This window comes from Miniopterus natalensis, chromosome 2 (genome assembly GCF_054644295.1).
Source record: "Miniopterus natalensis isolate mMinNat1 chromosome 2, mMinNat1.hap1, whole genome shotgun sequence".
In the NCBI taxonomy this organism is placed as follows: Eukaryota; Metazoa; Chordata; class Mammalia; order Chiroptera; family Miniopteridae; genus Miniopterus; species Miniopterus natalensis.
The window spans coordinates 133,036,566-133,062,386 of NC_142082.1; the positions used below are offsets into that span (position 1 = coordinate 133,036,566).

The 25,821-nt window shown below is 47.7% G+C and overlaps 1 protein-coding gene across 1 annotated transcript in view; it reads left to right on the plus strand.

The window, feature by feature from the left end:
* PPM1H (protein phosphatase, Mg2+/Mn2+ dependent 1H) overlaps positions 1-25,821 on the plus strand; it is a 234,592-nt gene that overhangs the window by 174,047 nt on the left and 34,724 nt on the right. Inside the window, exon 7 of the mRNA XM_087814570.1 lies at positions 24,897-24,960. Coding sequence (XP_087670696.1) covers positions 24,897-24,960 — 64 coding nt within the window. The remainder of the gene's footprint in view (positions 1-24,896; positions 24,961-25,821) is intronic.

Genomic DNA, 25,821 nt, shown 5'->3' on the forward strand with positions numbered 1-25,821 from the left:
TCACTCTTCTTCTACAACAGGGTCAACACTGTGACCCAAAAGCCAAATTTTACCTGTGGCCCCTTTCTATGAAGAAATTTTATTGCAGCCATATTTGTGTATATTTGATCTTTGGATACCTTCACACTACATCAGGGCAGTTGAGTAGTTGCTACAGACACCATATGATCCACAAAGCCTAAAATATTTACTCCTAAAACATGCACATATTGGTCAGAATATGTGTTTGCAGCTCTCGGTTTTGGAGTTTTGGTGCCCCAGAGTCATTACCCTAACTCAGTGGTTTTCAACCAGTGTGTCGCAAGAATTTTTAAAACGTGCAATACCTGCCCCGGCCAGGTGGCTCAGTTGCTTGGAACATGGTTCTGTACACCAGAAAATTGCAGGTTTGATTCCCCGTCAGGGCACATACCTAGGCTGCAGGTTCGATCCCTGGTTCGGGGTGCATACTGGAGGCAACTAATCAATGTTTCTCACATCGATATTTCTCTTTCTTTCCCTCTCTCTAGAACATATCCTTAGGTGAGGATTGGCGGGGGGGGGAAGCATGTAATACCTGACTTTTAGTCAGGGGTACTGACCTATTTTTTTACCGTAGATTGTCAAATAAAAAAATGACAACAGCCTACACTATGATAGCCATCCAGTGTGGATGAATCAAAATGATACCTATTTTTTGTCAGATCCACAAAAAATATATTTTTGGGTGGGCTGCAGAATTTTAGTAATTAGTTTATGTGTGCTGTGACATGAAAAAGGCTGAAAGTCACTGCCCTTACCCAACTGAGTGTACCTTGTAAATTCATTTATATTCAGCAATCAAAATCAGCACTCTTACTGAAAAGTTTAAGGTGAGGGCTACTCTTGGAAAAGCATGGTGAGGTTTGGTCTGGATTTTGAAGAATTTGGAACGATGAGAGGAAGGGCATCCCAGGTCACGAACCACGTGATTGTAAACACACAAATGAAGAGTCCACCTGAGAGACAGTAAGAAAAATGGCCAAAGAGAAGGGGAGCCTCTGGGAAGTGAGACTGGTCTGGTTTTGGGAGAACATAGTCGAGCATAAGGGAAGCAAGGCAGACATGTAGGTTTACTGTGGGAGGCTGGAGGTTCCTCTTGTGTTGCTGAGAAGGAGAATGAATGATGAAAGCAATGTTTTAGGCAAGTGGTTCTAAGAGGAGCTAGAGGGAGACTGACTAGGAGAGAAAGCAGATGCAGGTACCCAAAAAAAAAGTCATGGATATAGACACGTGAAGTCTCAAGGGCCAAATAGAGGGATAAAAGCAGAAAATAGACAAGGAAAGGAAATGAGCAAGAAACTAGGTTTTATAGGCCAAGGGATACATGTAAGGAGGTGAGTCATTATTTTAATTATCTGTTTAAATATGTCTCTTCAAGTAGTCGATAAGCCCCCTGAGGGGGGCCCCATGCCTGGTCCTGTGCCTGACACATAGTAGACAGGAAGCTGTTACTTACTGAGTGTAAGGAAGAAAAGGGTGAAATTACAGAGTTGAGGGGGACAGGTGGACATTATGGATGGTCGACGGGAAGGGTAGAAATGAGGAGCTTCCATGTGAGACATGTTGAGCTTGGGGCAAGGCTGTTTGTATGTTCTCTCTATGCCAGAAAGGCAAATGAGATCTAAGCAGTCAGAACTAGCTTGGTAAGCAAGTGGCTAAAGGTTACCTGTGTCTCATAATTTTTTAATGTAGTTAAGTTTGGGGACTAGATTATATCTAAATTTATATGCTCTCTTTCTTACACACACACACACACACACCGCCAGCATGGTCCTACGTAAATAAGCAGTCCATAAACGAGCTGTATTTAATGTATGGAACTCTGTCCACACTGAATCACTGAGGAGCCAAGACTGAGAATGGCTTCCTTGGCTGGGATTTGCTGATTTGTTTCAGCGCCGTTTCCTACGCGGCTTTGGCTCCCAACTTTGGCTGTCAGCGGAGATTTACATACACCTTTGCACTATTTCCTACCTGTTTTTACTTTTGATTTGAAAATGATATTGAAGGTAAAGGAGAGCTCTTTACATCTTTTTGGTGGAAGTTGGGAAGTTTAAAACCAATTTAGGCCACTGCATATGTAAACTCCTTTCCCCAACTTTAATGAATTCCTTTGGAAAATGTTTTTAACCTCTAAAGGAAAACCTCAACTCTAGCAGTTAGTTTTTAGAACTTAAAAAAAAACATGGGACCACAATTTGCTGCCTTTCTGAGCTGGTGATTCCATGGAAAAGGAGATGAGCCATGGAAAAGGAGATGAGGATTGGCAGCTTTTCCCCCCCCACAAAAGCCTTAAATTAGAGTTGACCCTTAAACAATACGAGTTTGAATTGCATGGATCCACTTATATGGGAATTTTTTTCAATGAATATTCAGTCGGCCTTCTGTATCCCTGGGTTTCTCATCCATGAATTCAACTAACTATGATTGGAAACAGTTTTGCAGTTGGGAATCCACAGATACCAAGGGCCGACTGTGCATCGCTCTACACCATTGTATATAAGGGACATGAATGCCCGCAGATTTTGGCATCTAGGGGGATCCTGGAACCACTCCCCTAAGGATACCTAGGGATAGCTGCAGTGACGTTTCTGGGGAGTCAAAAGTTATATATGAGGGGAAAAAAACAAGTTATATGTGGCTTGGTTGGTTTTGTCCTGTGCACCAAAAAGGTTGCCGGTTCAATTCCCTGTCAGGCCACAAGCCTGGGTTGCAGATTTGATTCCCTGGTGGGGGCATACAGGAGGCAGCCAATCAGTGTTTCTCTTTCTACCTTTCCCTCTCTAAAAATCAGTAAACTATTCTTTAAAAAAAAGTTCTATATGGATTTTTCAACTGTGTGGGGATAGGCACCCCTAAATCCCACATTCCTGTAATGAGTATTTGGAATGTGTCATGCTCAAGGACAAAAATGAGCCTTGCCTAGTCCCTCTATATTTCTTGGCTTCAGAATTTGGCTTGGGCCTTTGAAATCTTTCTAACAAATAAAGGGTTCTCCTGTTGCAAAACTGATTGTAGTAATCCTTGTAGTAAATACCTAGCTGTGGAAATTCTTATCTCCCCCTTTGCCCCTCAAGAATCATGATAGTAATGGGGTCACTGACAGTTATTGGGAAAACTAAGGGCAGGCACTGTGGTGAGAGCTTTTCCTGATTTCTCATATTTAACAATCCTATGAGCTAGGTACTTTCTGCAGGTGAGAATACTGAGGCATGGAGGCTAAGTTGCTCAATGTTACACAACTAGTACCAGGAGAAGCTGGGGTGTGAACCCAGATAGCATCCCTTCAGGGTGTACATTGTCCACCACTGTGCTGACTTCCAAATGCTGGATGGCTCCTCCTCCTTCTTCCCATTTTGCAGATGAGCAAATTGAGGCTCAGAGGGAGTAGGCGATTTTCTCAGCTTCCACCAGTGCACAAGTGTCAGAGCAGGACCAGAACCCAGGTTTCTGACTCTAGTTCAGGGTTCTTTCTGATACAGTGCACCAGCCAACTTTTCAGGGTAAGACTAGACATCGTTATTCCCTTTTGAGCTGTGACGTAAATTTAAGCAGAGGACCTCTGTCCACCAGGATTAGTGTCTCCCTGAGTCCTTGAGGGTTCAAGAGGGTGAAGGGGAGCATCTCAGGAGCAGTACGTTACTTAGGCGGTCACTTTTCTAGTTCTCCCTCTGACCCGGTAGACCACTGGCCAGATTGAAACATGACGCTTCTCACTCATCACGAAGAGCCTTTGATTTTGGGGTGTCATGGTGGGGAAGATCCCCGAAGAACCAGCTCTTCGGTGCTTAGGAAAGCTGCCTGCTCTCATTAAAGAGCGTCGTGCCAGCGTTCCGTGGAGTGTCTGCAGCGGGAGGAAGTGTGGGAGAGGATGCCAGCTCCGGGAAGCTTGTCTCATAATTAAGGATGAGTCTGTTGCCTCCTGGCGGGATCCCTTCTCTGCCACCCTCCGCTTTCTCGGAGGCTGTGGAGCAGCTTGGCAGGCCGAGATTGTACAGAGGATGAAAGGTTATTGTCACCAGGACCTTCGTAATGAAATCAGTCTCTTCCCTGGCTGCCCCACCTCCCTTCTCCCCTCTCCTCAGATAGGTTGCCCAGTGGTTTGATTTTACAAAGGCATTTTCTTCACAGAACCCCCAGCACCGAGTTGGTCCTGACGTGGCCCGGCTCTCACCGTTTGTGCCTGGTGTCCTCGGTCCTGGGGCCAGAATCCCAGCCTTGAACTCAGTGCAGGCCGGCGCCCTGCCCCCCAGCCCTTTGTGCCAAGCTGCAGTTGCGTGGTGCACACCAGCTGGCACTGTGAGGTCCGTGTGCTGACCCGCAGTCCTCTGAGACCGCTCAGGCCATCATTTGCTGGCAAGCGGCTCTGCTATGGAGTTGAAACAACAGTTTCTCATAGCTGGCTTTGTGACACCAGCTCCTCACTCCTGAGCCTGCTGGTGGCTTTGCTCTCGCGTGTAAGATCAGTGTTCGTTGTGCTCTTTGTCCGGCCACATGGGGTGACGAGCGAGCCCGGGGCCCCAGAGGACATTCGCCTGGGAGGGGACTGCGGCTTCTTCACCCCTGGCGTCGGGCCAGCAGCTCCGGCAGCTGTTCCTGGGCTGATGGGATTTATAGAGAGAGCGAGAGCCAAAGAGGAAGAGAAGTCCATCGTGTGAACGCGAGATTGCTTCCAGATGGTTCTGGTTATGAGTAAAGCACACCAGAATTCTTTCTTTAAGCAAAGCCTTTCTAACAGTTATGATGGTCTTATTTCAGGGGGCAGGCGGGACTGAAACTTGAGAGGGCCTGGCTTCTAACCAGCTTACAGCTATGGGAGACGGGCTTCTTGGTGCTGGTCCTGGCTCTGCCAAGATTCTGAGGCCTTGGGCAAATCCTGGGCCTCGGTCTCTCATTTATTTGTAAAATGCTTCCTTTGCCCCTGGCTGCTAACCTCTGAGTCTGGTGGGGGATGGGCTCTGCTCTGCTTTTCAGAGCTTCTGGAAAAGACAGCTTCCATTAGGAAGATTCCGGAGATGGTGACCTTTCATTTTTATCTCTAGCGGCCCTTGCTCTGTGTGATTCTAACTTGATGACACAGCGGGGTAATTTTCCCTCCTGCATTTCCCTTAAAGCTATGAGCAAATCAGGATTTTCCACTGGGAGCAGAGTGGGGTCAACTACCATTTTTTCCTTTCAGCATTCACTACTTTTATTAAGGCAAAGGAAATCGGTTTTGTGTGCTCTCTAGCTCAGTACCCACTAGCCACATGCAGCCTTCTAAATTTAAATTCAAGATAAACAGAATTGAAATTCGCTTTCCAAGTTGCGCTATCCCCATCTCAGTTGCTCAGTAGGCACATGGGGCGAGTGGCCCCTGACTTGGACAGTCACAGAACATCCCCTTCCTCACAAAAAGTTCTGCTGGAGGGATGGTGATACTGCAGTTGAGGTAACATACAGGTGTGGGTCTGGTTGGGGTGGAGGACAATGCAAGGAGCCGGCTGTAATTAAACATCCCAACGGCAAAGAGTTTAAAAAAAGGACAGCTGCCCTGGCCGGGTGGCTCAGTTGATTGGAGCGTCATGACATGCACCAAAAGGTTGCAGGTTCGATCTCCAGTCAGGGCACATATGGGAGGCAACCCATCAATGTTTCTCACTTTGATGTTTCTCTTTTTCTCTTTAAACATCCTCCAGTGAGGATTTTTTAAAAAGGACAGCTGAGCACAACCAAGGAGAGTGGAATGGTGTGGCCACGCTCTCTGGCTTCTGGCCCCACGACTGCTAGAGTCTGAGTCACCTGGGGGTTGTAGTGAACACTTTTCAGGTGTTCAGGACATCAGTCATCGTGTTTAGGGATTACTCGTCCTCAGCGGTCACTCATTGGTCAGCCTGAACGAAGACCCGTTTCTTTGGCCCTGGTCAGCAGCACCCCTGCCCCCCCCCCACCCTAGCCTCCCTATTGCCTCCTAAATGGGTGCCAGCTGTTGGCACTTTTCTTCCTCTTGCTCCTCCTGTTACTTCTTGGAGAGTATTTCATACCCTGAGGATTGGATTAAAAAGCAACTTCACCGCCAGCCCTTTCCACTCTGTGTGGGGTGACCTTTCTTCTCGATCTGCAGCCTGGAGCCCAGCTCCGGGGGGTGGGGAGAGCCACAGCCCCACAGCACTGGGCTGCTCACCAACAATCCAGGCATTTTTCTGAAGGGAAACTCACTGGAGGCAGCGTCCAAGCATAGCCTGGAGCTGCCCAAGCATGGCCTGGAGCTGCGGGGTCGAGCTTTATGAATATTGCAGATCCAGCTTCCACCTTCCTCTTTATTGCTCTTTTCGGCGCCCTCTGACAGCGCAGCCGGGCAGGCTGCAGGGACGTGGCTGAGCAGATTGAGAAGCGCCACAGAGTGCTTTATGAAGCCAGCTCCAGAGCCGCACCGCATTTAATATAAATTGATTTATTGAATCAAGCACAGAAGCCCTGTTACAGAAACCCCAGGCTCTAACCTCCAGAGGGCCACCTAATAAAGCAGCCCCAACTGACGCTCCTCATTAGCTTTTCCACTGATCCCCAGGCAGTTTTTAAAGGGATAGTGTCCCTCTTTTGGACCTGAATTTATATGTTGGCCATGCCTGTGGGTCTAATTAGCTCAGCATTATTAGTCTTACTGGGAAAACCTGCATTTTCTAACAGCTTGACTCTTGAGTTTTAAAGAGTAATTGGAAAATTCATACCCTCTCCTCTTCCCTCTTTTTGTTTTTAATCACTTCTAACCCAATCTTTGGAAACGTACCTGCAGATGTCTCTGACTAGCAGTGTTGGGCACGGGAGGATTTCTCAGTCCCGCCTTGGTGCGAATCCCGACCTTCCTGTCTTGCCATAGACCTCACGGGGAGGCTTCTCAGACTCACCAGAGAAATATCACATTTTAATTTTATAATGACTTCACGAGAAGGCAGGCCTTTCCGTAGTTAAACCTGGTATTAATTTCCTCTCAGCCACTTGTATTTTCATAATTCAGTGATTATGAGCCACCTTGGCAGCAATCTGGAAATCTGACTTTGTAGAGGAAGGAGGTCATTTCAGAGAATTTTAACCCTAAACCTCACTTCATTGTCCAGGATGGGGATTGGCTGGGACAGAGATCAGGCCCCCCAAAAGTCCCTGTGTTCCAGGTTCCTGCAGCTGAAGTCAGAGCCCTCAGCCTCCTGTGGGGAGGGGCCTCTCCCGGGCTCCCGGAGCCCAGATGATGAATGGTTGTTTGCGATGTGCATGTTCTGCATCTTTTCAAGATTTGCAGCTCTAGCTGCAGGAGCAGCAGGGAAGAAAGCCCGCCCTGCTGTGTGCAGCACATCTCCTGACAGTGATAAATGACTCCTTGCTCCCCGGCCCTCCTCCCTGCCGCTCTGCCCGTGACGCCGGTAGAAGCTCTGAGGTCTTTACAAAGGGCTGGAAACAGAGACAGACAGGCATTGTCAGGCCACAGGGAGGAGAAAGAAAAGTGGTGCCCAGCCAGCTTGCTCCCTATTCATGGTCCACTCCCCTCTCTCTGCTTTAATAATAACTGTAAATGTTTCATTCCTAAAGTGGCCAAACTACCTCCAGGCCTTTCTTTTGCCCTTAGACCCTTTGAATAGTCATGGCGTTTGTCTGTACCCATTCATAGACCCCTGAGCAGAGCCTCCATGCTGCTCTTGCCCAGTGACCATTGTTGGGGCTGTACAGTCCATGTGTGGGGGTGACTTTAATAGACCCCTGAGCAGAGCCTCCATGCTGCTCTTGCCCAGTGACCATTGTTGGGGCTGTACAGTCCATGTGTGGGGGTGACTTGGCTCTAAGCGTTCCAGGGAAGTTTTAGGATGTCAAGTGCTTGCAAAAATCCCTGTTAAAATAGCCAGTGTCCTTTTAGCCAAGGAACCCAGGAAGCACTCGTTTTATATTTGGTGGCCCTTTTTGTATACCTGCTGCATATTGGACATGGAATAGTAGTTAAGAACAGTCATGTTGGAGCCAGGCTGCCAGCTGGGTCAGTCCCTAAGTGTGTCTTAGACAAATTATGTCACTTCTCCCTACCTCAGTTTCCCCACTTGTTAATGGGGCTAATGATAATACCTAATACTAGGATGGCCTGAGTTAGTATGGCCAAGTGCATGGACCAGAGCCTGGCACGTAATAAATGTGTCTAGTGATATAGTCATTAGATGTTATGGAGAGTAGAAGGGTCAGCAAGATCTGATCTTGCCTCAGGAGGTTTAAACCTAGTATGTGTTGAGATGCTTGTTTTTCAAAGTAATGAGAGGCTAGAAACCAAAAAGAAACGGGGCAATTTGAAGCAAGGTCAAGGTGTGCTGACCACTTCTGCTTGGCAGGTCTGTCTCCTGGCTCACCAGGAGGGGTTTTACCTACGAGAAGAGATGCTATCTGTACAACTGGGAGGCTGTCCTGACCCAGCCCCTCTATCCCTGGGTGCTGCTGGGTACAGTGTTTTTGTTTTTGTTTATTTGTGAAGTTTTTGGGGTCTGTATACTGACTTTTTATCTCCTTTCTGAGTCCTAGCTGCTGGACCTTTTAAGGTGTCACTGTCGCTCTCCTGAGCCACAGATCTGGGATGCCAAGCCCCTCAGTGGCAATGCATGTCCTCACATAGGAGGCACCTTAACAGATAGGACTGTGTTTGCGTTGGAGAGATGATCAGCTAGCTGGTCCAGCTGGCTTTCTGGAAATGTATGGAGCATATAATTTTACCTGTAAATCTATTCTTAACATTTCAAAAGCAAGGGAAGTAGATGTGTTGGAATTTGTGACTAAGTAACTAAAACAAGACAGAATATAGGGCTTATAAAAAGGGGTTTAAAGAATAGGCCATGTGGGTGTGGTAGAGCTGATGATTGTTTTTAAGAGGGAGGTGGGGATTGAGGCAGAATTCATGGAAAAAGCTTGTATTTGAACCAAAGGTCTGAAATATGAGAGGAGTTCAGGAGGTTTGAGGGTAGGGGGAAGGACATTCTGAGCAAAGGGCACAGCACCAGAAGAAGGCCAGAGGCATGGCAATAAGATGAGTGTTTGGGGAATATGGAAGCTAGAGGTAATATTGAAAACATTTGGGGATATCTGTAATACTTTCAATAATAAAATAAATATGAAAAAAAATGAACAATCAGCATGGAGGACTGGGCTCCAGCTGGGCTGCAGCAGGTCCTAGAAGCAGTGCCTATCCCCACCCCCACCCCCGCCTGCTTCGCCCGGGTTCCAGGGGAGGGTTCAGAGCAGCGAGTGGGGTGTGGGGTCAGGGGAGGCTCAGGACCAACCAGCACGGAAGTATTTCAGTGTTTTAACCCCTTACACACTTATACACTCTGCTTCAGCTAGGTAACGGTCCTGGCGCTCTCCTGACGTTAGTGACGTGTGGAGGGAAACAACACGGCAGGATGGGGACTGTCGAGCTAGGTCAGCAGATCGGAGTCAGCTCCGGGGGAACTTTGAGTGCCACGTAAGATGGCAATGATGGACATAGTTTCAGTGTCCCACCCATGTGGTCTCTGCACCTCTGTGAAGTATGGAAGTGACACACACCAGGGCAGAACTATGGAGCTGACTATATTAGAAGGACATACGGTCCAGTCCTCAGCCTATTTATAGGATCCGGTTTCTGAGGAAATTCCAGAGAAGTGAGTGCTTCAGCACTCCAGCAGATTTCCAGGTACGCTCCCTGCCAACGAAACATTTTCCTGTGTCCAACCTACATTCCTCCAGTTACAAAATGTCACTGTTGCCAGAGCTTGGTAAAGTTTTTCCTTTTCCCGGCCACCCTTCCCTGTCCACCGGGTTTCAGAAAAGGAAAACCCAGTGTTGCTTGTTTTGAGCTGAGCATCCCCTAAAGGTGCTAACCCCCCATGGCCTGTGGGAGCGCCTTCCTCAGAATCAGCCGGGGTGCCGGTTTAAACACCCCTGCTTCGCCTGGGAACCCACATCCGAGAGCTGGAGAAGCACCCCTTCAAACCCCGAAGGATCTCATCCTACCACCTTCAGACAAGCACATCAAGGACTCCTGCAGAGCAAGGGTGAGGCTCTCTGTTCCTTGCTGAAGGACTGAATGCAGCTCTTTCCAAAAGAACCGGAAATGCCAGAAACACATTCACTTTTCTTCTTCATCTTGTTGCTCTGCCAAATCCTCAGCTCCGATTCCACCAGGATTAAATCAGCCCGTCAACCGAATGCTCTGTGTTATGCTCAGGAGCCTACAGGGCAGAGCGCAGGGCTCTGCTGATGGGGGGTTATCAGTCTTAACCGGGAGCCGGGTTGTGTTGGGCATTGGAGATACAACAGAGATGAAAACCGCCCCTGCCCCCACGGTGCCTGCCCAGCCAGGTGCAGGACAGGGCCAGACACGGACGATTACAGTCTTATACCAGAACTCTCAGAGAAGTGCTTACCCACGTGAAGCTTTCTCGTCGGGGTGATTATGGAAAGCATCCCAGAATCCCCAAGGTCCTGGAAGCTGTATTTTTTAAGCCTCCCGGGTGACCCCTGTATATCCACACACAATGACCTTGGGCAGCCCCGGACGTGAGCAGCAGCCGGCAGGAGTGATTGGTCAGAGAGCACTGGACAGCCCAGCCTCTCACGGGTTCGTGACTTTTGCAGCCCGCTGTCTTCCTGCTGTTGCTTGGGAACCTCTTTGGCCTCCTGCGTGGGCCTGTGTCCAGGAGGGGGCCAGCACCCAGACTAGCAGTGGAGAATAAGGAGTGATAAAATTTAGGTGCCACCAGTGGGTCAGAGTCCTAACTGAGCCTCTCATTTTTCCTGTGATGCTTGTGCCCCCAGCCTGGGTGGTCTTGGTCCCAGAGACAAGGTAAACACGTAGGGTAGGTCAGGAGACCACGCTCCGAGGGCATCTAACGTGCTGGTTTCTTGTCCCTGTTCATCCCAAGCAGAGGAGACTCTCCCCCATTTTGCTGAATCCTCCCAGGTGGCCTTGATCACCCTGTGAAACACTGGCACCTAAGTGTGAAGCGTTAGAGTCGTAACTTATTAATGACCAAACAACTTGAAAGCCAAGCCTCAGGTTAAACCCAATTCTGCAATGACCTTGTGCACCTGTCATGCTGTCAAGAGAAGAAACAGCCTGAGAAGGTGGCTTATTTGAACTTCTGTGGGATTTCTTAGTGTGAAAACCTGGGGTGGGGAGTGAAGGAGACTTCAGGGTTTTTTTATGCTCTACTCTGAGGATGAGGAGTAGAAATTGAGCATTCCTGTTGCATAGCATGCGTTTTATTGTATTTCCACAGACCCATAGCTCTTCAAGGATGGGCAGAGGGCCTTGGTTAAGAGCACAGTGCACTTTGGGGAGGACCTGGAAGTGAGCTTGGCCCGTTTTTCCTAGTTGTGTGACCTCCTTTTCTTACTTGTGTAATGTTAATATTGTCTTACAAGGTTTTCATAAGAAGTGAGTTTGAAAAATGTGAGTGTTCAGAACAGTGCCTAGAACGAAACAAGCATACAGTGCACACTGGGTGTATTAGAGTCTGTAAGTGCCAGGGGTGAGGTGGCCGCAGGAAATTGAACATCTGCTGCCTTTGCAGTCCGCCGTCTAAAACAGCAGCAGGGCCACCGTGGCACAGGAGCTGAGAATTCCTCCCCGTGGTAAAGAGTGCCAACCATGGCCCAGGCCTGTACTTCTTACCCTGGGCCTCAAGTCATGTGGGGGTTAGCAGAAGATACAGGGGAGTATGGGAATCCACAGGATAAACATCTGTTTTACAATTTGGGGGGGTGTGAAGAGGATATTCTTTTGTGTTGAAATAAATTGATTATGTGTATGCTTATATAAAATGTTCATGCCTTTTTGAGATAAAACAGAAGAGTGGAAAAGGCATGGCTGTTTACTCTGAGATACTGGCGCCCTGCCCCCTGTGGTTTTTCCAGTTCAAGGGCACTTGAATGGAAGTTTTGAACCAAGCTAGCATAGGTTAGCACCTCAGCATGCGTGAGAGTGGCTTCCCCCAGGGGATACTGCAGGACTTGGTGCTCCAGGATGCAAACATCGATCCTTACTGCCAGAGTGAGACTAGGTTGGTGAGGCCGGGTGGCAAGACCAGTGCAGAGGAACTGGCCTCTGCAGTGAAACCCTCTTTGTAGAGGACAGTCTATCTGCTCTTTTGTCCCCACCATTTGTGGATAGGGGGTCAGTGTTGGTTTATCTCCTGATTTGTATATATTGATTTGGTCTCATACAATACAAAGGCCAATGTAAATGAAACTCATGTTTGTTTCAGAATGAATGGTCCCTGAGAAAGCAGAAATAATTCCGAATTTGTGTGCTTACAAAGTAAGGATCTCTGATTCACACCTGTGGGAGATCTAAATGTTATTGATTAAAAGAAGAAGCCCTTCTAGCCAAGTGCTAATGCACACCAAGTGGATACTGAATCAGAAATAATTTCCAAATCTGAAATTTCCCTGAAAGTCATCCAGAATATTTTATCTTGAAATGTTATTGGTTCTGTTTTATATGCACACATGATTTATTATATTTTCAAAAGACTGATTCAAAGCATTTTCTTCTAGGTGAATCTTTTTCCACTGCTAACCTTGGGCCTATGAGTCAAGAGATGATCTTTGTTTATGTTATATTTTCCCAACACCTGTGCTAGCACCTGGCACATAGTTGGTGCTCAGTAAATATTCACGAATGAATCCAGTAGAGCCCATTGTTCTCATCAGGTCAAACCCTGAGCTCCTGATTTGGAGCCATATACTAGGAGCAGGTTCTGTTCCTCTACCCAAATTTTCAACTGTGGGTAGGGACCCATTACTTGGTTGTGAAGTCAATTTAGAGTATGGAGTTGAGCACTTTAAACAAATTAAGTAGCATAGGGAGAAAAAAATATCAAAAAATATCAAAGTGTATATCACATGGTAAGCATAAATATTGTTTCTGAGATGTGTTTGTGTTTACACTGGGTCACTAAGAGTGATACATTTCTTACCATGGGTCACAAAGTGTGAATTCTGCTCTAACCCAGTCTGTTGTCCCAGAGAACTTGGACCAGTGACTGGAAGGCAAGCTCTCTTGCCTCTTGCTATCATCCATAGGCTTGTGGTAGGAAGAGGAGTCTTTAGGCCAAATGAGAGGAATGGTGACGGCTCCCAAAACTCCAGGCAGGACCTGGTTCAGGCAGGCTGACAGGAGGAAGGGGACACGAAGGCATATCCCTTAGGGCTTATGGGTTGGCCCTACTAATTGGGGGATTTCCTCAAGGGCAACTGTGATGTCAGGGAATAGAACTGGGGTCTCATTTTGGAAAGAGTTTTCCTGGAGAGACAGCCAAAAGTTTCCCTCTTTCATTTGTTTCTCTCACAGCCATCCAGGCATACTCAAGCGAGCTACATTGCACCTATAAGCGCTCTTCAGCATGCTGAAGCCACTCTCAAGCATGCTGAGATGCTAACCCCAAATATCAATCACACTCTTACAGTTCATGCATACTGTTTGTGCCTGAATCCAGACTGTTGCGCTGCATTAGCAAAAGCACATCAACTTGTGTAAGAGCTTAGGGCCTGGCCTATAGGCTTCAATTAATTTAAACGACATTCCAAGGACCAAAAGGAAAAAACAAAGTAGCATTTGTTGGTGGAGCCTTGGCCTCACAGGGAAACTTCTCCAGGAATCTAAGATCAATAGATTCAACACAATTTCTATCAAGATACTAATGGCATATTTCACAGAAATAGAATATTCCAAAAATTTATATAATCCACGACAGACTGAATAGCAACAGCAATCTTGAGAAAGAACAAAGTTGGAGGAATCATGCTACCTGATATCAAACTATACTACAAGGCTATGGTAATCAAAACAGAATGGTTCTGGCATAAAAACAGACATACAGATCAATGGAATAGAACAAAGAGCCCAGAAATAAACCCAGGCCTTTGTGGTCAATTAATATTCAACAAAGGCAGCAAGAACACACATTGGGGTAAAAGATAGTCTGTTCAATAAATGGTGTTTGAAAAATTGGACAGATACATGCAAAAAATGAAATTAGACCACCTTCTTACACCATACACAAGCATAAACTCAAAATGTATAAAGACTCTAATGTAAAACTCAAAACCATAAAAATCCTAGAAGAAAACATAGGCAATAAAATCTCAGCTATCTATTGTAGCAATATTTTTTTCTGATATGTCTCCTAGGTCAAGGGAAACAAAAGAAAAAATAAACAAATGGGACTACATCAAACTAAAAAGCTTCTGCACAGCAAAGGAAACCATCACCAAAATGAAAAGGGAACCCACTGAATGGGAGAACATATTTGCTAAAGATACATCTGATAAGTGGTTAATATCCAAAATTTATAGAGAACTTGGACAGCTCAACACCAAAAAAACAACTAAAAAATGGGCAAAGGACCCGAATAGACACTTCTCCAAAGAGGACATACAAATGGCCAGTAGACATGAAAAGATGCTCAGCATCACTAATCATCAGAGAAATGCAAATTAAAACCTCAATGAGGTGTCGCCTCACACCTGTCAGAATGGCTACCATCAATAAATCAACAAACAAGAGAAAAGGGAACCCTTATTGCACCGTTGTTGATTGGGAATGCAGATTGTTGCAGCCACCATGGAAAGCAGAATGAAATTTCCTCAAAAAATTAATAACGGAATTGTCTCATGACCCAGCAGTTCTACTGAGAATATATCAGAAGAAACCCAAAACACTGATTCAAAAGAATATATGCACCCCTATGTTTATTGCAGCATTAATAGCCAAGATTTGGGAGCAGCCCAATTGCCCATCCATAGATGAGTAGATAAAAAGGCTGTGGTACATTTACACAACGGAATACTACTTGGCAGTAAAAAAGGAAGGAAATCTTACCTTTTGTGACAGCATGGAGGGGCCTGGAGAATATTATGCTAAGTGAGATAAGTCAGTCAGAGAAAGACAAATACCATTGCAAACAAAATGGGACAGACTCATAGGTACAGAAAACAGACGGACAGCTGCTAGAGGGTTTATGGGGTTGGGTGAAAAGATGAAGGGATTAATCACAAAAAAAGTAACCTCATGGACACAGACAACAGTATGGCGATTATGAGAGGGAGAGGAGGTGGAGGGAAGTAGAAGAGGGTAAAGGGGGATAAGTGGTGACAGAAGGAGACCTGACTTTGGGTGGTGAACGCAATATAATATACAGGTGTTGGATTATGGAATTGTACCCATGAAACCTATATAATTTTATTAACCAATGTTGCTCCAAGAAATTCAATAAAATTTTTTAAAAAATTTTTGATCCAAAGAGAAATTTAAGAAATTTCTGAGGATTTCTTAACTGTTTATCTTTGAAACCAGGAAAAACAGGGCCTCTGAACGATGACATTAAAAATAATAATAAGGGTAAGACCTAATAAAATACCAAAATCTTTTAGTGTCGCCTTAAAGGAAACACGAGTGCACAGATACTCGCGCAGCGAGAGAAGAGGGGCCGCCAGCTGCGGCCGTCGCGGAGCAGGAGGCGGCCTCCGCGCACTGAGCTCTGTGGGTAGCCCTTGGGCTTGACTCCTTTGAAATTCCCATGGCGGCCAGAAGGAAGCGGGAGGCGCCTGCCAATCCTGTGTTGCTTTTTCCAGGAAGGTCTGAGGAGGGTGGGTGTGGAGAGAGCAAGGCAGGGAGCCCCTCTGTGGATTCCGTGAATTGCTTACTTGGGGTCATGCCAAGCTCTTAAAAGCCACTAGTGGCGTTCGGGCTCCATGTCCGTGTCTGTTCCTGACCGGCCAGGCCCGGGTGGTGGTCTGTCCTGGCCTCCTGGGATTCATGCTTCCGCTAAGGTTCGGTTGTTGGAAGGCAGAAGTGGGAACCGAAGACCTAGATGATTCTGCCCCCCCCCAACCTGCTCAGGCACCATGAAACGTGCCTGCGTCTGCCGTGGACTTGGTTTCTGCTAGGAAGAAAATGAATCTTCCTGTGGCTTTTCCCTCCCTCCTAGAGGGGTTCTGAGCTTCTAGCTGAGCAGGAAAATTCTCCTTTTCTGACTATTTCAGACCAGCCCACAGGCACCCCCTTGAGACTGTCAGCTCCAAAAGTCCTTCAGAGACTCAGTGTTCACTGTAGAGCAGAACCGCGGGCTTTCCTGGATAAGTTGCATGGGTGTCCTTCATGCTCTGTGCCTTTAACAGCCATCAAAAAAGTATGAATTGGGGTGTTTTGGGAGCTCAGCAAGAAGGTTTTCCTGTGGGGATGTGCCATCCTCCTGTCTATGGTCAGAAGCTACCTGTGCTCTCCATGTGTGGCGAAGAAAGATTGAGGCCCCTAGGACCTTAGTCACCACAACTGAAAGTTAAATCGCACCGCATCCTTCACGAAGGACTCGCCCAGACATATTTGCGTTTCATCCTTGCAGCCCCCCATGGGGAGTGCCGCCCAAGAAGCAGGTTCAGGGAGGCGGAGGGACTTTCCCAAGTCACGCAGCGGTTCATGTGAGCGCTGAGACGTGACCTCACAACCGCTGGCCCCAGCTGGTGTTCTGTAACGCGCCGCAGCGGCGTCCAGAGGGAAGAGGGGATCCGGGAAGGAAGCTCCCCAGGGGAGCAGAGGCACCCCAGGCCACGGCCAGAGGCTGGCGAGCGGAAGAGTGACTCACGTTGGAGCCGAGTGTGGATTCGCAGGATCAGGCAGTCCCTGAAGGAGGCGGCTCCCTTGCTGCCCCCGAGGGGGTCGCTTTAAAGTATTGCTGAGGAAATTCAGACTTAGGGAAACGTGGTATTTCTGCCCTTTTTTCTGATTAATGCTCATGACTTGGGAGAGGAGGGAGACTGTGGGGAGTGATCTGTGTGGATAATGCCAGAGCATGAACTTTGAGGTCCTGGCCCGTGGGTTAGGAAGTCAGAGTGGGGCTCTGGCTGGGAGTGGAGGAATCCAGCAAAGACAAGGAAGCATGTTCTTAACTGGGAGGTTGCCTTCGCACATAGACTTTAACTGGAGGTAACAAGGAGGAAGGAACCCCTGCAACAAAAACCACCATTCTGGAATTATCAGGAGAAAGTAATAGGAAAGAGGATTACAGCTGCTATTTTTTTTATAACTCATGATTCTTTACTAACATATACAGGGGGGCAAAAATAGGCTTACAGTTATGAGTACACGAAACATGGAATTTATTCTTGAGTTATTTATTACAGTATTATTTTTCATACGAATAATTGTAAACCCACTTTTGCCCCATCCTGTGTTGGTGATAAAAGGGAACCTAAAATTTTCATATGAAACCAAAGTCCAAGGTATCACTGACAGGATTCAACCCTGAAGAAGGGAGTGCCAGCCCTCGTTCATTCACCCACCCATTTAGCTAGTAACTGTTCTGCATCCATAATGTGCCCGCACGGGTGTAGACGCAAGAACACAGCAGTCCCTGCCTCTAGGAGCTAATGTTCGTGGAGGGTGGGGGGGAAGAATTTAAGGAAGCCAATTAATAAATTAGGTGGTTTCGGTTTGTGCTGTGTCCGTGCCAGGAAGAGCTGACACGGGATGAGCAGGGAGCACCGCGCTTTTCGATGAGCGGCCCAGAAGCCCGCTGCGGGAGGCTGTGGGGGAAGGACAAGGCCCTGTGGCATGTTAAACCGCAAGAAAGCTCGCGTTGGGTTCCGAGCGCGGGACAGAGGGGTGAGAGACGTCAGATCAGCGTCGCGGGTTACACTCCAAGATGCTGGAGAGCCAAAGGAGACGGATAACCCGATGAGTGATGACCGGATTAAGAGAGAGAAATGGTTGCGGGAGACTTGCTCGCAGCCCTCTCGGCCAGACTAAAAATGCAAGCAAAGCTTTTTCTGGTAAAAATGACCACTGACGCAGAGACAAGATGTGTTCGTCCTGGAGGAGCCCTGAAGGCTAAGGACTCCCCTGTGGCTGCGTGGGGGCCTCTCGCGTTCACGTGTTCAGAGAACGAGTCTGACTGAGGAGCGGCGAGCCCAGGGGCAGGAAAGGGGGCGCCTGCGAGTGAGCGGCAGGGGGGCCGGCGCACCTGGGACTGGGTGGCAGCACAGACAACGGGAAGGCGCTTTGCTTTCGTTTTGTAAACATATAAAGAGCAAGAAACTTCAGAGGGTAGAATAAAGCCACTGCCTGGGGTGCGCAGTAGTCGCTGATGGGCTCACTTAGTTGAGTGTTTACCGGGCACCCATTTACACTGGGCACACTTTTAGGTACCAGTGATACCACAGGTAGCGAAACAAAAACCTCTGTCCTCATGGAACTTAAGTGAGGAGGGGGTGAACAGGGGAGCAGGAGAGAAAATACAATAAAGAAGCAGAACACTTAAAAGGTTAGGTGGGGTAAGTGCCATGGGCAAAAACCAAGCAGAGAAGGGGCATAGGAAATTTGGGGGAGGAGAGTGATTTTAAAGAAGGCTATTTTATTACTTGGCTTTTATTTAGAGTATAATAGGAAAACCATTGGAGGGTTAGAGGAGGTAATGACGTTATCTGACATTTTAAAATAATTACTCTGGTTGCTCTGAGACTAGAGGCAAAAGACAAAACTGAACAGTTTTCAACACCCTCGCTGCCTTCGCCCTAGTCCTGGCGCCATCCTTTCTTGTCTAGGTTATTGCAGGGACCTAATGAGGCAACTGCGATACTGTCCATAGGACAAGGTAGTGGCGGTGAAGGTGCTGGAAATTTTTTCGATTCTGGATCTGTTTAGAAGGTAGAGATGACAGTATTTGGTGTAATGTTAATAGACAAAGTACTCAATTCCTAGTGTTTCCTTCTTACTATAAGATCAAGAAGTGAGGAACGGCAGGCTGCTAGCAAGAGAAGTATTAAAAAGATCTGCCGCAAGTGGAGGCTGGATCAGGAGCCAGCCTAGCCAGAAGGCGGTTAGGAGGGCAGGCGAGGAGGCGCGCTGGCCTGAGAGGCGCAGCTGGGAGCGAGTGGGGAAGTGGCTCAGAGCACACATCTCGGAGGGGAGCGTGTTCTTAGGAGGGGAGCATGTTCCTACGGCAGCCACGTGGCCGGGTGCTGACAGGGAGAGGGAAGAAGGCCATCAGGGGAAGTAGGTAGGAGTTACAGAGTCTGGGTTCCAGAAGCACCATTGAAACGTATAAAGTTCCTGAGAATCACATCAAGGGAAAGAGTGGAAAAGCAATCTGTGACCCGAGGCTGACGACGTCAGGGAAGGGGGAGAATGTTCTGAAAGGGGTGGGGGTTGGGTGAGCAGAAGGGGGCTGATTGAGCTGCAGTGAGCGAGTCTCCATCTGGAAGGCAGGACTGTGCAGGAGCATCGGTTCCTCTCTCCTTAGGAGGAAGGGGTCTGAAGGAGCAGCATCCGCTGGAGGTGGTATAGTCTGGGGACAGCTTGGGTTCACTAATCCGTCAGGCTCACTTAGTAATCTCCCCTTTGTGACAGGGTTTCTAGGCTGGGTGATGATGGCAATGGTGTCCATGCATGTACTGACTTAGTAAGAAACTTCATAGTTTCTTCTCTCAGTACTTGGGATAAGATGGAGAAACACTGTGTGGATAATAGTTAAGTTGCTTTGTAGGTGGCCCGAGAGCTATACCCAAAGAGTCTATACCAAAAATAGACACTGAGTCTGTCTGGATCGGTGTTTTCAGCCTTTTGAAATCCTAAATCCTTTCTACCCCCGTTTAAACATTAATATTTCATTGTCTACTCTCTGCTGTTGGATCTATCTGCTGTGCCTTTCCACCAGACAGGAATATAGTTTTTCAAATTGCACACGCTTTCATCCACATGCCTTCGAGAAACGTGGATGCACCCTTGTCTGATTAGCTCGGCCTGGAGGAAGGTCCCTAATGACTTGGTTCTGCGTAGTATTTTTTACGAATCTCGGAGGAAGACAGTAGAGCTACTTATCAAATTTAACGTGACATAGCATAGAAGGAGAGCTCATATTTTGGATAAGAGGATATGAATTCAGATGTCCCTGGGTGGGTTGGAATAATGGACTGAAACCAGCAAGATAAAATTAATGAGGGAAGTGGAGTTTTCCATTCAGAGTAAAATACCTGTTGTGTAAGTAAAAACTAGAGGAGACCATGTACCTCTCAGGCCTGTTTTCTCGTGGACTGATGGGGGTTTTTGTTTGTTTTCACTCATCATTTCAATATATGACCCTAAACCACACATACACAGACATGTGTGCATGCACATGATGTAAATATAAGCTGCAGTGATTTATAAAGGAACAAGGTCTATATCAAAGAAGTAATCCTTTCATTCTTATGTGGACTACATCTCAAGTGTTTTCAGCTCTGAGTGCCATTCTCTGAGGGCACTGACACACTACAAAGCACCACACAGCCCCTACCACAGTATTTGGTTTTTGGTTAAGAAATATTTTAATGGATGGTGACTTGAATGGTTAGTGATGGTGCCCTGGGTCCTGTGAAGAACAGTTGAAGGAACTAGGAAAGAGGAGACTTTGACGTAGCTCTCATCAAATATTTGCAGACCTCTCAAGTTGAAGAGAGACTAGATTTATTTCATGTTTTTCCAGAAGACCAAACACACCAACGGGTGGCTGTTTGGGTCAATTTAAGAATTGATAGGGCCATTCTTCAGTGGAGTGGCATTAGGTACTATCAGGGTCCTAGGACAGTGACTGTCTATAACAGCCCACTTGATGACAGAGGCCAGGGACCGATAAAGGGGTGCCATAGGGAGGATTCCTGCATTTGGGGTACAGCCGACACAGTAGTCTTTCCGTCTGTTCCAGTGCTTTGCCTTCCCGTGCGTCCAAGATAGCTGGTGCCCTGTCTTTTCAGCTTTGCAGAATCAACATTACAAGGGAAACTACTGCTTAAAAAACAATGTTTAGTGCAGTCTTCTGAGGATACTGTCTTGAGTGAGAGAAAGCCCTTTAATTTGGCCCTTTATAAGCCTTGCATTTTTTTCTCAACTCATCTTTTCTCAGTTGGCCTCATAAATATTCATAGAGGAATTGACCCAAAATAAAGAGTTATTCTAAAAATTTCTCCTAAGCCTTTCGGCTGTGCTTCAAGTAATTTGAATATGATCTCTGGCCAGTTATATTATTGTACAACCAGTGAGTAATCTGTTTTTGGAGTTATTTTTTAAAATTTAATCAGGATTTCAGAAATCATAGGATCTGGTGTGAAGGAAGAGTCATTTTTCATTAATCTCTGGTCACAAGTAGCTCCATGCCTTGGTGCTCTCAAGCTTCAAGCCTCTGTCCCTGTTCTCTCACCTCCCCCGTTGAGGAGGCTGGAAGCCAAGGCTGAGTTGGAAGCATAGACTCAAGCCCACAGCCCAGACGTGGACTGCAGTGAAGTATGCACGGCAGGCCTTTCCGATGGTCCGAAATTCGGGTGGCCCCTTGAAACTGCGAGAACAGACTTGAGCACCGCTGTCTCTGTCAGACTCGGTGGCCTCAGGTGCAGTCACCCGGGAGCAGTGGCAGGTCAAGAGCACAGACGGTTGTGTCCCTGGCTCTTCTCTCTTTTCCCTTGTAGACTGTGTAGTACAACAAACAGCCTCTGGTTTTGTCCACACATGGTCACCTTTTGTTCTTTTGCCTCATACGGAAAATTCTCCTTCCTCTTTTGCCAAAAGTCCCCCTTCGTCAAATGCCTGCTTTTCACCCACTGAGAGGTGGACAACAATGATCTCCTTGAGACTCTTCAACTAAGAAATCCCCAGAGCTGAGCCCTGACATCACATTTCTTTGGTGTGTTTTCTGGGAAAGTCTGATTTCAGCCTGAGGGCCACTAGCATGGTGTGTGAGATGGGGAGAGTAACAGCCTCTCTGGGCCTCAGTCCCCTCATCTGTAACATAGGACACTGCAGGGTCTTTGAGCGATTTTAGGCACTGTCCGCAAGCCCACGCCCAGTGTTTGGCATGTAGGAGCCACTATCATTATTGTTAGCAGGCATTAATTTATACAGACTTCAATCAGGTTACCAGTTTTAACTCTTGAGTATTTTGTTCTTTATTAATCAAGACTTTTAAGTATGGAGGGAAGTCCCTCTATCTTCATGATGAACTGTGCTTAGGAACCTAAAAGACTGAGGGGGAGAGGGTGTTGTACTTTCTCTCTTTATCTATAGTTACTCACCCTTGTCATTTGGGGGAGGGAGGAGAGGGGAAGGGACAGGACTCACATTTTAAATTATTTTTTGTTAATTCTCACGCAAGGATATTTTTTCCATTGATTTTTGTTTTTTTTTTTAGAAAGAGTGGAAAGGAGAGAGGGGAGGGGGGGAGAGAGAAACATCAATGTGAGAGAGACATCAATTGGTTGCCTCCTGCACATGCCCCTGCTAGGGCTGGGGATTGAACCTGCAATCCAAGTACATGCCCTTGACTTGGAATTGAACCTGCAACCCTTCGGTGAGAGGGCTGATGCTCTGACCACTGAGCCACACTGGCCAGGACAGGACTCACATTTGATTGAAAACCAACAATGACAGGAACAGAATAACCCTTCCTTACCTGGAGTTGTCTCCTTTATTTTTAGTTTTTTGGGGGGGGTTTTGTTCTTGAAAGTGAAGAAACAGAAGCTAAAATACAGTGTTAGAGTTTACAGTTGTCTTGATCCTGTGGTGACAATTCCAAGATCAGTGTCTGTCTTTCAGAGCTGTGGAAACTCAGACTTTCATGCTCTTGAAATTCTCAGCCCTGGGAGATTCGATTCCCTGGGCTTATGGTGGAGTCTTCGCTGCCTTTCCAAGCCTGTGAAGAGTGCTCTTAGCCTGTCTCTCCAGGGCTCTAAGTAATTTCTAGTCATTGATTTTCAAGCTGCTGCCTTCTGCCTCCCATTGAATTCCGGGCCCCTGTGCCTGGATCCCATGGCCCCAGCCCCTCTCCACTGTGTCATCCTGTGTCTGAGCCTGTCTCCTCACTTCACATTTCCTTCTTGACCTTCCCCAAGTCCTGTGTATGCTTATTTCAGGGCCTTTCCCAGGCCATTTCTCTCCTCTCCCCTGAGTGCTGCAGTCTGTCATCTTTAGGGTCAAGCTGATAGGGCTATCGCTCAACTGAATTTGAATGTCTGCTAATGACACTTGGTCTATAGCAGTGATTCTCAAACTCGACTGCACACTGGTATCACCTCGGAAGCCTGAAGAAATCCCCGATGCCTGGGTCCCATCCCCAGAGGTTCAGACTTCATTGCTCTGCAGTGTGACCTGGGCATCGGGATACTTTACAGCCCTCCCAGGTGACTGAACATGCAGCCAAGGTTGAGAACCACTGGTCTGTAGACTCATTCAACTCCCAAGCTGGGTCTGTTCTAATAATAGCTCTATTTGTTCCCTAGTGACTTGCATACTACAGTGTTTTAAATAGTTCGCGTGAGTATAAAAACATTTAAGGAGCTGTTTCCACTTTGTGTAAGTTTGGTAGGTTTAGGGTGGGAGGTTCTGCTTCCGACAGTCCAATTCTAGAGCACCTCTGGGCTCACCTGACAGCAGCATCCTGTGCCAGGTCTCAGCGTGTTCCACGTGCGGGGCTAAATACTCCCCAAGCTTGTCACATTCATTAGCCCATCACAGCCCTCACCGCAGCCCCCCAGTGCGCCCAGTTTTTGCCCTCTCTGATTAATGAGGATCCTGAGGTCCAGAGAGGCTAATCTACCTGCCCAGGGCCGCACAGAAAACAGTGCTGAACCTGAGCCCACCCTACCCCTGGGGAGGAACAACTTAACTAAATAACTTCCTGGAAAATAAGGATGTGCCTGCTTTAGCTTTGGGGTTGCACTGTGTTTAAATTGGGCTGCATTCTTTAGTATATCGAGAGCCTCCGTAAATCGGGTTTCAGCTTTACTTCCAAGCTGCCTCGATGTATCCAGGACTGGGAGGCCGTTTCGCAGTTTCGTTCTTTACATGCACTCAGGAGATATTTTTTTAGAAAAGCATCTTGCTTCTGGAACCTAACCTAGTAGAACCTACCCCGGCTTCTGCTTCATCTTCCTAATACTCCTTTGAGGTGGTAAATAGGGAATGCCATCCCCATTTTGAAGAAAGGGGAACTGGTATGCCAGGTATTTACTGTCTGCTAACTGCTAGCCATAGCTACCACTGATGAGTATTTACTAAGCACCAGGCTCTGTACTAAGCCATTTACATCCTGTTTTCTAGATGAGGAAACCGAGACCCCAAAAGGTGGAGCTACTTGCTCAGGGTGCAGCTAGTAATCAGTGCCATGTTTGTTTGCTTGCTTTTTAAATTCCTTAAGAGCAAAATTGCCAGACACGGGCTTCCTTTCCACCTGTGTGCAGTGACATCTGCACACCCATGTCCGGAATAAGCCACCGGAGCATAAACTGGGTTTTCTTTCTGTGCTTTGAATGGCCATTTAATAGCTATTGTGAAACAGAATTTTCTGCCAACCTTGAATAGCACACTGAGGTCAAACAGGCCGTCAGTATTCCTTCTCCAGCCACCCAGTACGAGGCCGCCTTGGTGTAAACAACCCCTGGAGGCGAGAACTGCGCTTGGCGCATTTTCACACTCTGTGGTTTCTCAGTTTCAGATTAATGACCGGGACCCTGTCACCGCTGTTGGGGCACTTCCTTATCGCAGGGGCACTAAGTGCTCAGGACAGAAACCACCTCCCTTCTTGCTCATTATGAGTATACTAACGTATTTTTTCCCTCTTCAAGCATATAAGGCTCTGTTATTTTCTGGTTTGTTAAAGTACACACACACACACACGCACACACACACACACACACACACACACACTTCTGTAGGGAGAATCACCCTTTATAAAGAAAGAGATTGGCAGTGTGCTGAGCGGATGGAGTCTCTGGGAAAAGAAAGCACCGAGCAGCCAGTGTAAGGGCGCACTCGGGTCCCTAATTGGGTGCAAGGCTGTTAAAGAATGTTGTTTATCCCCCTACAGGGCGTACAAAACCATTGAGGACGATGACTTGAAGTTTCCTCTAATATATGGAGAAGGCAAGAAGGTAGGCATGCGTCTGCGCAGCGGCGATCAGGGCCATCTCCGCAGAGCCCGGTGGCCTGCGCGCCCCTCCCGCTCGCCAGCTCCTGGTTGCAGCCCCGGCGGCTGAGTCACCCCCAGCCTCAGGCCTCCGCCTGGAGGGCCCGGGAGTGGCAGGGTTGGGGAGGGCTGCAGGCTTAGGGAGGAAAGTCAGTTTTGTGAAAATAACACTGCCCTTCTCAGTCCATTTGAATAACTTGGTCCCGTGGGTAAACACGGCCACGCTCGCATGCATCACTCGCTGTCTGTCTGACGCCGCGGGCAGGCGGAGCGGGCAGTGCCTAGGCACTTGGGGAGGAGGCAGCTGGGAGTCACCCGGCGAGCGGGGTGGTCACCAGTGCGGAGCCGTGGCTCTCTGTCCCCTCCTCGTGCTCTCACACCCCACTCTGGAAGCTCCGACTCTGCAAGTGGAAGGGGACCCAGAGCTTGGCTGTGACTAAGCTACAGGATCACACAGACCCGAGCCCAGGCGGGGTCGGCACAGACCGTTCACCCCCAGCTCCCAGGCCCCCGTCGGCACCACGGGCGAGCAGCAGGCGCGTTGCTGACGCGGAGGAAGGCCGGCGGCCGGCGCCTGGTCCGTGAGCGGAGGCTGGAGGGGGCTGCAGCCTGGAGCGGAGACGAGGGGCTTTGAAGCCAGCTCCCAGTCGGAACAAACACCTTCTGAATCACTGCCTGCTTCCTGCGGACAGATCCGTTCCAGCTAGGTGCTGAGAGTTCCAGTTAGAGGAGGGAAACGTGGGCACATTAAGAAGAATATTCAACTGAAATTTTTTTTCAGCATTTGATAGTTTTTAGCGGGAGGAACTGACTCATAAGAAAACTG